This window comes from Dipteris shenzhenensis, chromosome 27 (genome assembly GCF_047967505.1).
Source record: "Dipteris shenzhenensis isolate YYH24624 ecotype China chromosome 27, Dip_SZ_1.0, whole genome shotgun sequence".
Taxonomy (NCBI): Eukaryota; Viridiplantae; Streptophyta; class Polypodiopsida; order Gleicheniales; family Dipteridaceae; genus Dipteris; species Dipteris shenzhenensis.
Window position 1 is genome coordinate 44,317,933 of NC_141622.1, and position 16,191 is coordinate 44,334,123.

At 45.7% G+C, this 16,191-nt stretch overlaps 2 protein-coding genes and 1 pseudogene across 2 annotated transcripts; 2 read left to right on the forward strand and 1 right to left on the reverse strand.

The window, feature by feature from the left end:
- Positions 1-2,816: 2,816 nt before the first annotated feature.
- On the reverse strand, positions 2,817-3,950 carry LOC147884358 (uncharacterized). The gene is made up of 2 exons (XM_087398184.1): positions 3,855-3,950; positions 2,817-3,431 (listed from the first exon to the last, which is right to left on the reverse strand). Exons 1-2 carry the CDS (start codon positions 3,948-3,950, stop codon positions 2,817-2,819), a joined length of 711 nt encoding a protein of 236 aa, XP_087254310.1.
- A 674-nt stretch (positions 3,951-4,624) lies between these two features.
- Positions 4,625-11,864, forward strand: LOC147884359 (uncharacterized; annotated as a pseudogene).
- Positions 11,865-13,178: 1,314 nt separating this feature from the next.
- Positions 13,179-15,974, forward strand: LOC147884360 (heat shock 70 kDa protein, mitochondrial-like). Its single transcript, XM_087398186.1, has 4 exons — positions 13,179-13,240; positions 13,782-13,860; positions 13,956-14,522; positions 14,651-15,974. Exons 1-4 carry the CDS (start codon positions 13,179-13,181, stop codon positions 15,884-15,886), a joined length of 1,944 nt encoding a protein of 647 aa, XP_087254312.1. The 3' UTR covers positions 15,887-15,974.
- Positions 15,975-16,191: the final 217 nt, after the last annotated feature.

The following is a 16,191-nucleotide window of genomic DNA, read 5'->3' on the forward strand; positions in this document are numbered from 1 at the left end:
TTTCTATGTGTGAGTGCTAGAGGCACAGTTAGGTGCCCACAAGCACAGTTAGGTGGTGGAGAGCCACAAAGCCTGCGGAAAGCTTTCCATGACCCCAATGATGAGGCGGGTCCCCTCTCCCACCTGGACCACTGCATGTAGAGTGAGGCACCAAGTGGTCTGCCATGATCATCCAATATACTGTCATTCCACATGATCGGTTGCCTATCAATCTCTTCACGAGGGGAAGGGGGAATCCTCCCAAGAGTGCTCCTGAAACTGGCCCATGCTTTCAGTATGGCAACCATGAGAGGGGACGAAGGTGATTTGAGGTGTGCTGCGGTGGAAATTCACCTAATACTGCTCATCTAGTCTCCTCCTAAAGAAGGTGTGCACGTCTGTATGCTGCTAATAAAAAATGCCTTCCACGGCTCCTGCCAAGGCTTTGGGGCAAGTCTGTGTCTTTGTATTTGAGCAGGAGCGCTCTAGCTCGCCCTATCTGTCTTTGGAGTGTTCGCTGAGTATTTTCTTGTGAATGCTTTTGTTTGGTTAGTGTTCTACCACCCTCTTGTTAGCCTTGAGGCTGGTTCCACTTGCCTCACTCATAGGCCCCATCTTCTCTGCACAAATTCCATGTTTGCCTGCCAACTTTGGAGAGAGAAAATTTGCACGAGTCCCTAGGTCAAAGAAGATTAATGTCATCTGATCCCTCACTTTGCCCCATGCCTTGCAAAGCTCCATAGCATCGCCATTAATTGAAGAGTGCCACAAAGAGATTACACAGTGAGTACCAAATCACACGCATTCAATGCTCTTTCCTCACTCAAAGACATCCGTATCACAACACATTAGCCCTATGGGCCTCTGCTATCACACCCATGTGACCATAGGCATCCATACTCAGTGTAAACACCTGCATTTAACATGGGAGTTGTTACTTGCAGCCCAAACAAGACCACACACTACCCAACAACCACAAGTGTCAATTGACTCACTGGAATACCCAAACAATGGGTGAAGCATAACTGAACCGCTCCTGGTGCTCAGAAACACGAACAACCACTGCAAGCATTCATTCTGGCCATTCTGCCAAGCAAGTCTCTTTAAAAACCAACCCAGTGCTCACGAGCAAACACAAGATGGGATGGGTGCATTCTTCTTCTGTAGCTCCCACTTGAGCCCATGCATATATATAACCAATGGTCACTTGTAGAGGGGCCAATTCAGCCTATCAATATCTCTTATAAGCAGCCCATGGACTATCCGTGACCATCCAAGAAGCATCCGTACTGGCCGCACGTCGTCCGTACAAGTTGTACGTCTTCCATTCCTTCGAGTTCCTACAACCGTACCAAGGCCATATGGAGACCGTACGCACAGCCATTTGTGTGACAACCTGCACGTGTGGCTGCCCATATCTGACAACCCGTACAACGATTGTACAATCGTACGTACGTATGTACGTACGGCAATCAGTGTACACAGCTCGCACACAGGCTTCATACTTGCAATCTGTACCATTCTCGTACTAGCTCGTACTTGCAACCCGTACCAGCCCGCGAACTTGGGATTCTGTACCTGCTCCATACTAGCCCGTACGTAGGATTCAGTACCCATCCATACTAGTCGGTGCTTGGAACTCCGTACGTCGCTGTACCAACAGCAATAAATGCATTGATTACCCCTCCTGTACCGTTGAACGAACTGTGTGCATTCTCTGTGTGGAGACGCCAACTTCCGTGAGACCTTCGTTACGTGATTCTGACCCCTCGCGCCATTCTTCTCCGTCTAGTCTCTTACCCAAGGCCTTCCTTGGGCTTCCTTTCCAAAAGAGGCATGCATGGGCTTGCCACGTGGCAACCAATGCCTTGGGTTACCCCTAAGGGCTTCATTTTCCCCTAGGCCCCCTCTAGTGGGGTGTCTTTAAAAGCCTACCAATGACCAACTTGAGAGCATTAAGGTTTTTGGGCCTCTTTTTGGCCCTAAACCTTTCAGTTACCCTCAAGGCACAATTGCCTAGGGGAAACTTGCACACCCACATCCTATGACCTCGCCATTTGATTACTCGTTGAGGCCACATGTGAGCATCAAACTCACATGTGAGCCCGTGACCCGACAGCACAGACAGAGGGTCGACACACAGATCACACTTGGAGACATCCCCTCCTTGTTTAGAGTTGGAGCCTGACCGACGGGGGTCACAGTAGCCCTGGTTAGACGCAGAGTTGCGACCAAGAGACGCGCCAGGGCTGCACCTCTGAGTGGCCGACAGTACTCTATTGCCGACTTCATGCCTCCACTGCCTCATCCATCCTGATATCTTGTTGTTGCTGGGGATGATGATGATGCTGAGATTGATATATAGTCGACCATCGACATGACTATGTTGTACTTAGGACTTAGTACTGCCATTCTGCATTTTTTGCATTTTGTGCATTTTGCATTGGTATGGACGCTCGTTTAGTAGCTCCACTACCACACCTCGTTGTATCAGGATTTTCACACTCTCATAGACCCATCGGTCTTCCGAAGACCTCTATAAAGTTTCTTTCTTTCTTTCTTTCATGCCCCTCTCTTGAAACCTGGCAAGTGTCCACTATTGCATCTGAATGTTACAAGGATATGCAATAACTGAAACACATTTGAATATACCATCATAAAAGCATGTATTACCATTGAAGACAGCATATATGATTGTTCAGAACCTAGGATGACAATCCATATAAACTGCAAAACCAACTCATAGTGACTAGTACACTGATCATAGAAGTCCCAAGGCAGATATACTGTTAGCAAGAAGTACCTCGGGTGAAAGAAACGATGTCACCAAGCGACCTCTATATATTTGAGCCTGTTTGTAACATAGAGACTGAGGTATTACCCCTCTCTTGAGCATCAAGCAATGCTCTAGACCTACGCTCTGCTAAGCCTAAAGGAGCCACAACCAAGGTCGGCTCAAGCTGAAAAGCATCTAGATAGAGCTGTAATAACTGATGTGTATCTGCCAAATCACCCTCTTCCAACCACTTTGCATGTAATGGAGAATAATTTCTGAATTTTACCAAGTAGCGGCGGGAAACTCTACCTCTGATCTTCCTTTCCTTATGTGCCAAAATGTGCTCTGGAACTAGGATCTCATCCAATTCCTCAACCATTGGTTGCATCTCATCAAGCATATCCTCTGGCACATCGCCCTTGACAGGTTTAAAGAGACTCACATGGAAAGCATTGTGAATGCTCCAATGATCCGGTAGCTTCAACCTGTAAGCTACATCAATTAGCTTCTCTGAAACTTGAAAAGGCCCATAATATCTCATGCTGAGTTTGGGAAACAACCGGTCTTTGCCCCTTTTCTTTTTCAGCCTTGCCTTTTCAAAGCGCAAAAGAACCCAATCACCTTCATTAAATATTAATTCACGACGGTGACAATCGGTTGCCTTCTTTTGCTTTGCCTAAGTCTTCTGGAGCCTGTTTCACCTTCTTATATGCCACATCCATGCTTTCAACATACCTATCAGCTTCAAAAATCTTATCCTTTGTATGCAAGATAGAAGCTTTCCTAGTGGAAGTATGCACAGTATTGTTGTAAGCAAATTCTACTAAGGGTAGAAACTGCTCCCATTGTGTCTTATGCTCAGACACATAGCATTTCAGCAAATCAAGAGTAGTCAAATTAGCCTCTTCGGGCTGTCCAATTGACTAAGGATGGAAAGAAGATGAAAATCTCAGCGCCCATATTTTCAAAGAGCCCTCTTCAAAAGAGACTCATCATGCACGGATCTCTGTCACTTACGATAGACTGAGGCATCCCATGGTATTTGAAAATGTTCTGCATGAACAACTTCCATATCATCCGCTGTAATTTTCTTCCTTACTGGAATGAAGTGTGCCTGCTTACTGAATCGGCATATAATAGTCCAGAGACCATCATTCTCCATAGGCGTCCTAGGAAGATCAAATATAAAATCCATGGCAATGCTCTTCCACGGTCTATCTGGGATTGGCAATGGCTGCAACAATCCAGGTGTCTTCTGCCTCTCAAACTTGACCTTCTAGCAGATGATGCATGTTCTAACAAAGGCATCCACATCCCGTCTGGCCAATAGAAAAAGTGTTCCTCTACTTTAACCGTAGCATCAATGCCTCTATGTCCTGCATATGGTGGAGCATGACTTTCTATTATAACCTTTGACCTTAGCTGCTTTGTGACACAAAGGCGTCCAAGCATCATAATGAAGCCATCTCTGAGAGTATAATGGTCATGCTACTGATCATTAGACAACTAGTCATAAATCCTTGAGAAATCCTCATCTTGAGCATACTTGTCCTTCATTGCATCCAACTCACTGCGGAAACTTGAGGCTTCCTTGACAATGCATTGACCACCACATTCTTTTTACCTTCCACATGCACTATCTGAAAGTGAAATATGGATAAGAAATTGACCCATTGCATATGCTTCTTAGATAACTTCGTCTGAGTAAGGAAATTTCTCAAAGATTGATGATATGTGTAAGGAAATATCTCAAAAATTGATGATATGTCTGCACTGTGAAATCAGCCCCAAGCAGATAGTGCTTCCATGTAGCAAGGGCATGAATTACAACACCTTCTAGGACACATTATCTCAAAGGATGGAGTGCGCATGGATTCCGCGAAGATTGAAGCAATTCACAACTGGCCACAGCTTAAGAATTTGCATGAAGTACGAAGCTTTTTGGGCTTATGCTGGCGATTTATATGCCATTTTGGTGAAATTGCTTCACCATTCTATGCTATGCAGAAGAAGGGAGCATCCTTTGTCTGGGCTGAAAAACAAATTGCAGCATTTGAGATGCTAAAAGAAAAGCTTACCACAGACCTAGTATTGATCTTACCAGATCTTCGGAAAGCTTTTCACGTCCAAGCTAATGCATGTGGAAAGAATGGCCTTGGAGCAATCATTATGCAAGGAGGACGGGTAGTGGCCTATGAGAGTAGAATTTTGCAGGATGATGAGAGACATCTGGGCATTTATGAGAAGGCATAAGGAATTCACTTTTCTTTGCATTTACAATCAGCCTATGCTTGCATTTACAATCAGCCTATGCTTGCGGGATCCATGCGCACCCCATCCTTTGAGATAATGTGCCCCAGAAAGTGAATCTCACACATAAAGAATTCACTTTTCTTTGCAATTACAATCAGCCTATGCTTGCTGAGTTCTGCAAACACAATTGCCAGATGCTTCCTGTGCTCTGTCTCATTTTTTGAGTACACATCATGTCATCAAAGAAAGTGCCCACAAAAGCCCTACACTCATGGAAGATTCTATCCATTATCCGATTAAAGGTGGCAGGAGCATTCGTAAGCCCAAATGGCATAACTAAGAACTCATACAACCCAAAGCTGGTCCTGAAAGCTATCTTGGACACATCCTCTAGATGAATGCGTATCTAGATGCCTTGAAGACAAGTAGAGGATTTGCAGAGAGGAATAGTGCAGGGTTGAACCCTTGTTGTAAAGCATTTCCATTCAAAAGCATTAAATAAATACCGTAAGGGGCGCCAAGGCATTTGGGGCTAGTGGGTGCACTGTGTACTATTTTCATTGAGCAGGGGAATTCTAGTTTCACCTTTGTTGTTCTTGAAGCTTGTTTCTAAGTTGTGCTAAGTGATTTAAGTGACTGAAGCTTGCATTGTGGCTATTTATGAAGTTTATGACTGAGTAGAAGAAGATCACTGCCCTTTTGTTTATCAAAGGCCGGTTTTAGTGGTTCCATTGCCGGGATCGTCACCATCTTCCTACACAGGTGGGCCCTGGTAGTGTTGGGTGAAGGACACCTTCAGTGCAATTGTTGCTATAGCCATCAATCTTAGCAAGCATGTCACACCGTGAGAGGTCATTGACCATTTCGAAGCAGGAGGGGCAGGACGAAGACAAAGCATCAAAGAGCTTTGAAGAGGAGCACAGTACCAGCGGGAGTGATGACCAGCAGGACAGTGGGGCTCATCCAGTCTCTCCTAAGCATGCCAGGGAGGACTCACAGGATGAGGTAGATGAGGCAAAGGAGCTTGATCCCAATGCACTTTTTCAGCTACGAATGCAAAGTGTAGTAGGAGCCCTGTCGCAGTTGGAACATGCTGTCACGGAGATTATGCAAGCTCCTCCCCCTATGGTTGCTTCACCTGGAAGCAAAAAGTCATCTCACAAGAAACATAAGAAGCATAAGAAGACTCCTAGGCATGTTTCTTTCGGTGGACAGCCGTCAGAGATGCCCTCGATCACCCCTGTAGCGGGCAATGCCAATAACTTTCATTCAGTCAATCAAGGACAGCAAGCCCTTCCTCAGCCCACGATGCATCCAGGATATTTTGGAGGGGGATAAGTTTTCAAGGCAATGGTGGCACCATCCGCAGAGGCACCCGGAATGCCAGGTAGCTTTATGGGCAGCACGCAGCCGGGAATGCAGAATATCCAGCAACATATGATGGGTGGAATGCCCCCTGCAAATGCCAATATGATGTACTCAAACATTGGGATGCAGCCTGGAATGCAGATAGGAATGCCTGGGACAATGGGCAATACTTGGAATATGCCACAGATGCAGGGAGTGGGACCTGGAATGCCAAACCCCACCATGGGTACGATTGGAATGGCTCAGAATGCGGGAGCAGTGATGCCCCCACCGTTTTTACAAGCCCCCGTTTATGACAATCTCACCCCTAAAGGCAAATTGAAAGATTACAAGGAGGGAGGGGCAACTGTCAAGTTTGAGACTTTCAATGGGATGCAGGATAGATTGAAGGCTTTGACATTCGTGCAACAGTTTGATGCTGCCTACTCAGGTGGACACTTCACAGAATCCTCCAAAGTCCGAAAGGCAGCCACCTTTTTGAAGGGCAATGCGCTCCAATGGTGGACCAACCTCCTCTTGCAAGGCAAAGCACCTACCACTTGGGTCGAATTCAAGCAGGTCTTATGAACAGCATGGCTCACTACCACTTTTGAGGTGGATATCATGACCGCCTGGTACAGGTTGGATGCTGCAAATTGCAGAAATTTGGAGGACTACAATAAGAAGTTTTGGGAAGCCCTACTGCCAATGAATTCTTACAGACATGTACCGCTGTTCGAGCAAATTGAAAGATATTGCTGCGGGTTGCCAAAGGAGATTCGGACTACTGCACGAAGACAATGGTTTCCAATATGTCTCAGTTGGTTGAAAATGCCACTACAGCTTATGCACTAATGCAAGGGAAAGTTTCTGGGCTCAAAGGAAGCTCACAGGAGACATCAAGGTCAAAGGGCAGCAAGACAGAATCCCCTAAGAAGTTCAGAAAGTTTTCGCAGCCCATGAAGGCAAAGTTTGTTGGAGGACAGAGGCGAGTACCGACCCACATGTCTGATGAGGAAAAGCAAATTCTCTATGATGCCAACAAGTGTTATATTTGCAAGGAGGAAGGCCACAGGGCTTTTGAATGCCCACATAAGAAGCGGAAGTTCCCTCCTTCTCAGCAGGGTGAGCACAAGGAGGAAAAGAGGACTGATCAGAAGAATAAAAGGCCCAAGCCCACTGCTGGTCTTTTGCCAGACTTGATTGGGCCTGTTCAGAATATAGATGCGACAGAGTTATGCCGGGCATGGGGCAAGATAAGAGACCAGACAGCTCTGATGTTTTTCGATCCAGGAGCCAAGGCCAATTTCATCTCTCCAGAGCTGGCTGGAAAGTTAGGAATAAGGGCAGAAGAGATGGGTTCTTTGTGTGATGCAGATATGGCTTGTCCGGGACTCAGCCAGTCAGTACGAGTTTCTTGTCATGCCATTTGGGTTAACTAATGCACCTGCCAGCTTCAACAGAATGATGGACATGATTTTTAGAGAGCACTGAACCTTTGTTGGCACTTTCTTCGATGATATCATCGTGTTCTCTCAGGATGAGGCTGAACATAGGAAGCACTTGGCAATTGTTCTTGAGGAGCTACGGAAGCATAAGCTGCTTGTCAATGCCAAGAAAAGTGAATTCTTCATGCATGAGATCCATTTTCTCGGGCACATTGTTTCCAAGGATGGAGTTAGGATGGATCTTGCCAAGGTAGAGGCCATCAGGAATTGGCCACACCTGAAGAACATCCATGAAGTACGTAGCTTTCTGGGCTTGTGCTCGTACTACAGGAGGTTCATTCGGTATTTTGCAGAGATTGCGTCTCCTTTACATGCCTTACAGAAGAAAGGGGTCACTTTCAGATGGGGTCCCAAAGAAATTGCAGCTTTTGACCTACTGAAGGAGCGACTCTGCTCAGATCCTGTGATTATTTTGCCAGATCTTCGCAAACCCTTCGCTGTCCAAGCAGATGCATGTGGGAACAGCGGAGGAGGGGTACTTATGTAGGATGGAAGAGTCGTGGCATACGAGAGTAGAGTGCTCTAGGATGCTGAAATGAATTTTGGCATCTATGAGAAAGAGATGTTGGCTGTCATACATGCTCTTTCGACCTGGAAGCATTATCTTTTGGGTGCTGATTTTCATGTTCAGATCGATCATCAATCACTGCGGTACTTCCTCACTCAGAGAAAGTTGTCTGAGAAGCATATGAGGTGGGCAAATTTTCTTTCTATGTTTCATTTTCAGATTGTGCATGTGCCTGGGAAGAAGAATGTTGTTGCAGATGCACTGTCACGCAAGCCCACTCCGAATGCAGTGCCTGTTAAGCCACAAGTTTCAGTAGTGACCATTGCATATCATGATGAGCTTGATGCCATGAAGGATCAATATGCCAATGATGCTGATTTTTCACGGATTTATGATCAGTTGGTTGATGGATAGAGGCATGAGCACTATACTCTCAAAGACGGATTTCTGATGATGCATGGCAGATTGTGTGTCACGAAACAGTTGAGGCCCAAAGTGTTGACAGAGAGTCATGCTCCACCCTATGCAGGACATAGAGGCATTGATGCCACCATCAAAGCTATGGAGCACTATTTCTTTTGGCCATCATTGAGGAAAGATGTCGAGGCATATGTCAAGACATGCATCACCTGCCAAAAGGTGAAATATAACAGGCAGAAGCCGGCCGGACTGCTGCAGCCTCTACCTATTCCCGATCGACCTTGGCAAAGCATTGCCATGGATTTTATCTTTGATCTTCCTCGTACACCATCTCGACATAATGGGATATGGACCATTATTTGCAGATTCAGCAAGCAGGCCCACTTCATTCCCGTCAGAAAGAAAATTACAGCAGACCAGATGGCAAGACTCTTTATGTCTCATGTGTTCAATCATCACGGGATGCCTCAATCAATTGTCAGTGATAGAGACCCGCGGATGACAATTCTTTTCTGGAGAGGTATCCTTGAGAATATGGGTACCATGCTGAATTTCTCATCCTCTTTCCATCCTAAATCTGATGGGCAATCCGAAGAAGCCAATTCCACTGCCCTTGATCTTCTCAAATGCTATGTTTCGGATCAGCAATCGAAATGGGAGCAATTTTTGCCACTTGTTGAGTTCGCATACAACAACACTGTACACTCATCCACAGGGAAAGCCCCCTTTGAAATTGTGGCAGGAGAATGGAAGGTACCTCCCATTCTGCATACAAAAGAGAAGATTTTTGAAGCGGACAGATTTGTGGAAAGTTTGGATGTTGCTTACCAGAAGGTCAAAACAGCCCTCCAGAAAAGCCAAGAGAAGCACAAACGGGCAGCCGATAAGCATCGCCGCGAGTTGCTCTTGAAAGAGGGCGATTGGGTGCTGCTGCGTTTTCAAAAAGCACGACTCAGGAAGATGGCAAGACAAAAGTGTACACAAAGCTGAAGATGCGGTATTATGGTCCTTTTCAGATTTTTGAATGCATTAATGATGTAGCTTATAGGCTGAAGCTACCTGCCACTTGGACCATACACAATGCCTTTCATGTGAGTTTATTGAAGCCTTTCCAAGGTGATATGCCTGCTGACCTGCTGCATGAGGATCAGCCCGAGGTGGAAGAGTTGGATGAAATCTTGGTTCCGGAACAGATTTTGGCACATATGGAAAGAAAGCGAAAGGTAGAGTTTCCCGTCGCTACCTGGTGAAGTTCAGGAATTATCCTGCATTGGATGCGAGGTGGATGGAGGAGGGTGACCTAGCAGACTCACCTCAGATTTTGCAGCTCTACCTCGACGCGTTTCAGCTTGCGCCAACTACGGTACATGCTTCTACAGGTTCAACAGAGCAGACATCTGGAGCATTGTCTGGTGCTCAAGAGGAGGGTAGCACCTCTAGGGGCAAATGGCAAGGAGGAGATGCCATTTGTCATGCATGTGTATGCATGCCCTTCCCCCACCTTCCATCTCTCTCCCCTCACTCTCCCAGAGGTGTTGGACGTTTTCAGTTGTTCTTATGCAATTTTTGAGCTGTTTGAGTTGGTTCAAGCCTATTTTCAGCCGTTTTAAGCCATTTTAACTCTATTTTGACTGTTCCAAGGCTAGTACGCACTTCTAGAAAGTGCCAGAACTCATTTTCGAACTTTCTGAAAATTTTCGTACATACATGTTCAATTGCCTCCAGCAGGTGCCTGGGGTTATCTTTTGCTGTGCTGGACCTTTGTGCACATGTTTTTGGCTGTGTGGTGGCTTCTGGAGCTGTTTTGGACCAGTGCAGGCTGCAGGAGGAACCCCTGCTCCTTTTGGCACCTTCTCTTAGGAGGACTTAGGCACAGATCCCGAGGCAATCATTTCGGGGCAGATCTGTGAACCATCTTTCCTCTATAGCTCTTTCTTGTTCACCCTCCGCTCTCTACCTTCATTTCTCTCTTCTCTTGATTGCTGGAAGACACCTACACCCTGCGGGGAGCTTGGACAGAGGATAGGTGCGAGGAAGGAGCTCGCCCCTCTGCCACAGACAACGGGAGTTGGTTCCAGGTTCGGTTTTTCCTTGTTCTTTCTTGCTTTGCAGCTTTTTGCAGTGCATGCGTGTTGTGTGCAGTCCTTTCAGGACTCCAACAGGTTCTAGGAAGCACCCAAAGGCAAGGGTGATCCTGTGGAAGGCCTAAGGACAGTGTGGATGCATGTGATAGCCTTGAGGCTGCCTTGAGCTCAGTTTGCCAGTGGTTTGGATGCCTGAATGCCTCTAAGTTGTGACAGATCAGAAGTGAATCCCTGAGTATGCCTTGCCAGTGGGAATTCTAGTGGTGCTTTGGGATTCAATGCCGTGAAGACAAGTAGAGGATTTGCAGAGAGGAATAGTGCAGGGTTGAACCCTTGTTGTAAAGCATTTCCATTCAGAAGCATTAAATAAATACCGTAAGGGGCGCCAAGGCATTTGGGGCCAGTGGGTGCACTGTGTACTGTTTTCATTGAGCAGGGGCATTCTAGCCTCACCTTTGTTGTTATTGAAGCTTATTTCTAAGTTGTGCTAAGTGATTTAAGTGATTGAAGCTTGCATTGTGGCTATTTATGAAGTTTATGACTGAGTAGAAGAAGATCACTGCCCTTTTGTTTATCGAAGGCCGGTTTCAATACATAATGCCTTTCATGTGAGCTTGTTAAAGCAATATCATGGAGATGTTCCCGAGGATTAACTTGATGAGGTACAGCCTGAAGTGGAAGAACAGGATGAGCTTCTGGTCCCAAAGCGGATTCTGGCACACAGAGATAGAAAGCTCAAGGGTAAAGTTATCCGTCGCTACTTGGTAAAATTTCAAAATTACCCATCACTTGATGCGACATGGATGGAGGAAGGTGAACTGGTAGATTCACCTGGGATATTGCAGCTTTACCTTGATGCTTTCCAGTTAGAGCCGACTGCGGTCCAGGCTCCTACAGGTAGTTCAGCAGACCGAGCGTCTGGAGCATTACCTGGTGTTCGAGAGAGGGGTAGCACCTCCACTTCCTCAGTACAAACGGGCTCACCGTGATTTCATGAGGTCGCTTGATGACACTGTATGTTTAGTCCGAGATACTGAGCTGACAGTATTTCTGCTGTGAGACTTCATGATGTTGATGCATCTTGACTATTGATCGCCGAGGATCACATAGATTTTGAGCAGTGTATATGGATGGATGCATGCCTCTTCTAGCCATACTTTCACTGTCTCTGTATACTATAGCTGCGGCTTTTTTGTATACTCTTTCATGCTCGCTCCTGTGTTTTGGGGCAGCAAACTATGGTTTGTTGTTTCAAGAGAAGGGCATGTCACGGGGGCGTGAAATTCTAAGTACTTTAATGTACTAGAAGATCGTGACAACTTTGGTTTTAAAAGTCCAAGCATGGGCTTAATAATGTGTAATTAAACGCAGCATGGTACCTAGCACATAAGCGTAATTAATCCCTAGGCCCAAAGGCATTCCAAGGAATTAAAAGAGTGGTTGCTGGAAAATGATGATGTGGCATTTTTAATGGGCCCCCTAGAGGGCCATGTACCTTCAGTGGCCCCCCTAGAGTTCTAGGTGGCTCTAGTGCCTTCTACATGCTCCTTTGCCATTCCTGGACCTTCCTGGGCCTTCTAAACTTCACATGTGTGGTTTTCTCTCTCATCTTCTCCCTTTGTTGAGATTTTAGACTGGTTTTTCGGCCTCCTTCAGCGGAATTCCGTTTTCTTCATAACTCCTTACCCGTTTGGATTCCTCAACTTCCGTTTGACCCGTTTGGATTCCCCTCTGCCTCCCCTTCGCAGTGATATGCTTTTCCTTCCGTGCGTTAGGTAGAACGAGCAGAGCTGAGCACACTTCTTTTGCTGGTCGAATTTCAAAAGTGGCTTTTTCTGGACCTTTTTGCTTCTACAGCCTCTGGGCCTCTCCTCTTGCAAAGCTACAGCTTTCTGTTGAATTTCAAGTGGTCCCATGCGCTGGTTGACTGTTTTTTCTCAGTTTTGGAGGACTTTCCGGCGATGAAACTTCTCCAAAACCTTCTCAATGCATTCCTCTTTGAAGCACGCTTCTTTTGAGCCCAAGAACTCCCATTTCTTCGTGACAGAAGTGCTTCTTTTCACATTTTTCAGTGGAATTCTTGCTGGTCAGCTCTTGTAAATGCTCTTTCTTCATGCCTTTGCACTCCTCTTTGGCCAAGAATGCAATTGGGCATTGGCTACTAAATGCCTGTGGAAAAATCAATGTCAGTAAATCCATCCGGTTATTCTAGAAAATCTAAGAAGTAATAGGCAGATCTTCTGTTCTCCTCTATTGAGTGGCATTCAACCGATGAATTTTGTGGATAAATCTTATGGCGTAAGATGCCCATGCTTACAAACCAGAGTGTTGATCCTCATTACACAGAGGCCCTTCTGCAAAAGAGGTTATCCATAGTCTCACCAAACACCTAAGAAGATTAGTAGCAAGAGAGGCCAGCCTCTCAAGAAATGTCCTGAAAGAGGAGGCGGCAGCAAGGTGGGGCCGTCGTATAGATTAGCCAGTTACAGTCCTTTTCCTCCTCTCGAATGATTAAATAGTATGATTGTGCTTTTTAGGAGTGACTTCCAGACCAAACACATCATAAAGGAAAGCATGGGTCTTAGTTGGTAAGAGAAGAGCAGCAATCATCTTATCAGGTAAGCCTGCGTGGCTTTGAGACCATTATCATTCAGATCAAATTCTGAAATGAAATGGGCATGTTGATGACTAGGCCCAAACAGTTTATCTTTCAATATTTCAATGAAGTCTTTCATTTCCTTCTTAAAATTCTATGTGAGTTACTTTTGAGACTTGGAAAGCATCTTTGATTACTGCAGTAGAGCCAAGATTGCCTGTTTCCTTTAATTTTTAATGCAAGTGAAACGATTGCAAAATATGTTTCCAGAAGTACCTTGACTTGCCTTTTCTTTTTGTTTTATATCCAGCTCCAAAGCTACAGCTAGTGATGTTGTTGGAATTGATTTGGGTACAACAAATTCCTGTGTGGCAGTGATGGAGGGAAAGGTGTGTGATTCATGCCTTTTCTCCTAGTCTTCTTGATAATATATTGACCATGCATGGTTCTCTCAATAAATACTAAAATTTTCAACTTGAAACAGAGTCCTCGGGTAATAGAAAATGCTGAGGGTTCACGGACAACACCTTCTGTGGTAGCTTTCACAACAAAGGGGGAGCTCCTTGTTGGAACTCCTGCCAAACGCCAAGCCGTCACAAACCCTGAGAACACTATATTTGGTACAAAAAGGCTTATCGGGCGTAAGTTTGAGGATCCCCTGGTTCAAAAGGAGATGAAGATGGTGCCATACAAGATTGTGAAGGGTCCAAATGGTGATGCTTGGGTAGAGGCATTGGGAAAGCAGTACTCACCCAGTCAGATCGGTGGTTTTATACTTGCAAAGATGAAGGAGACTGCAGAGGCGTACTTGGGCAAACCTGTGGAGAAGGCTGTTATTACTGTTCCTGCATATTTTAATGATGCTCAGCGTCAAGCCACAAAAGATGCAGGGAGAATTGGTGGGCTTGAAGTGATGCGCATCATCAATGAACCTACAGCAGCGTCCCTTTCTTATGGCGTAGATAAGAAAGAAGGTTTGGTGGCAGTCTTTGATCTTGGGGGTGGCACATTTGATATTTCAATTCTTGAGATTTCCGGCGGTGTTTTTGAGGTAACTCCAGTTGTTTTGCTTGACTGCAAACATATTTTGTCAAATTAATAATTTTCACGTTGTTTTGAGATTTGGCATCCACCTATGAACAGTTGCTTAGAGTAAGCCCCATGTGGTATGTGGTGCAGGTGAAGGCCACCAATGGTGACACATTTCTGGGTGGTGAAGACTTTGACATGGCCTTGGTACAGTATCTGATTGACGAATTCAAGAAAGAACATGGAATCGATCTTTCAAACGACAAAATGGCCTTGCAAAGGCTGCGGGAAGCTGCTGAGAAAGCGAAAACAGAGTTATCTTCAGCAATGCAGACCGAGATAAACTTGCCCTTCATCACTGCAGATGCAACTGGTCCGAAGCACATGCATGTGATTCCGACCCGTTCCAAGTTTGAAAGCTTGGTAAATCATCTTATAGAAAGGACAAAGCAGCCATGCAAGGACTGCCTAAAGGATGCAGGCATAACGCCGAAGGACATACAAGAAGTGCTGCTTGTGGGGGGGATGACGCGGATGCCCAAGGTGCAAGAGACAGTAAAGGATATTTTTGGGAAGGAGCCAAGCAAAGGAGTGAATCCAGATGAGTGTGTAGCAATGGGTGCAGCCATACAGGGAGGGGTTTTACGTGGTGACGTGAAGGATATCCTGCTATTGGATGTGACTCCTTTGTCTTTGGGCATAGAAACACTGGGAGGAGTATCTACCAAGCTCATTACCAGGAACACGACCATACCCACAAAGAAGAGCCAGGTCTTCTCCACTGCTGCAGATGGGCAAACTCAGGTGGGAATCAAGGTTTTGCAGGGGGAGAGGGAGATGGCAGCAGACAACAAAATGCTTGGGCAGTTTGACTTGGTAGGCATCCCCCCAGCTCCCAGAGGGGTGCCCCAGATAGAGGTGACCTTTGATATTGATGCCAATGGCATTGTCAATGTTTCAGCTAAGGACAAGGCTACAGGCAAAGAGCAGGCAGTCACCATACAATCATCTGGTGGTTTAACACAAAGTGATATAGAGAGGATGGTCAAGGATGCAGAGCTGTATGCACAGAAAGACAAGGAGAGGAAGGAGCTGATTGATGCTAGGAACGAGGCTGACTCTGTCATCTACTCTACTGAGAAGAGCCTTAATGAGTACAAGGACAAGTTGCCTCGTGAACTTGTTGATAGTATCCAGGCCAAACTGGCAGAGGTTAAGGAGGCCCTGAATACCGAAAATGTGGACAACATCAAGAGCAAGATCAGCTCCCTCCAAGCTGAGTCACTCAAGATTGGACAAGCCCTCCAAGGCCAGGGCAGCACTGGAGGTGACCAGAAGGCCACCGAGGCAGAGTATGTGGACGTGAAGGAAAGTGGTGAGAAGTAGGAGTGCATATTGGCTTCTACACAGGTGTGTGGACGATGGTTAAGCCTTGTAGGTGAGTCATATAACAACAGAAGGAAGGAAAAATATGGTGTGCATGAGTAAGCTTCCTTCTATAAAAGTTGGTGGGTGGCTGGAGATATATTAAGGGTGATTGAGCAGTTGTGTTTATTCATCTTACACTATGTAGAGATGGCTTTTGTTCAAGGGAAAATAACCAATAGTGGTGGTAGGTGTGAGTCTAATTATATTGTTCAAGGGGAAATAACCAATATGGTGGTAGATGTGAGTCTAATTATATTGCCTAA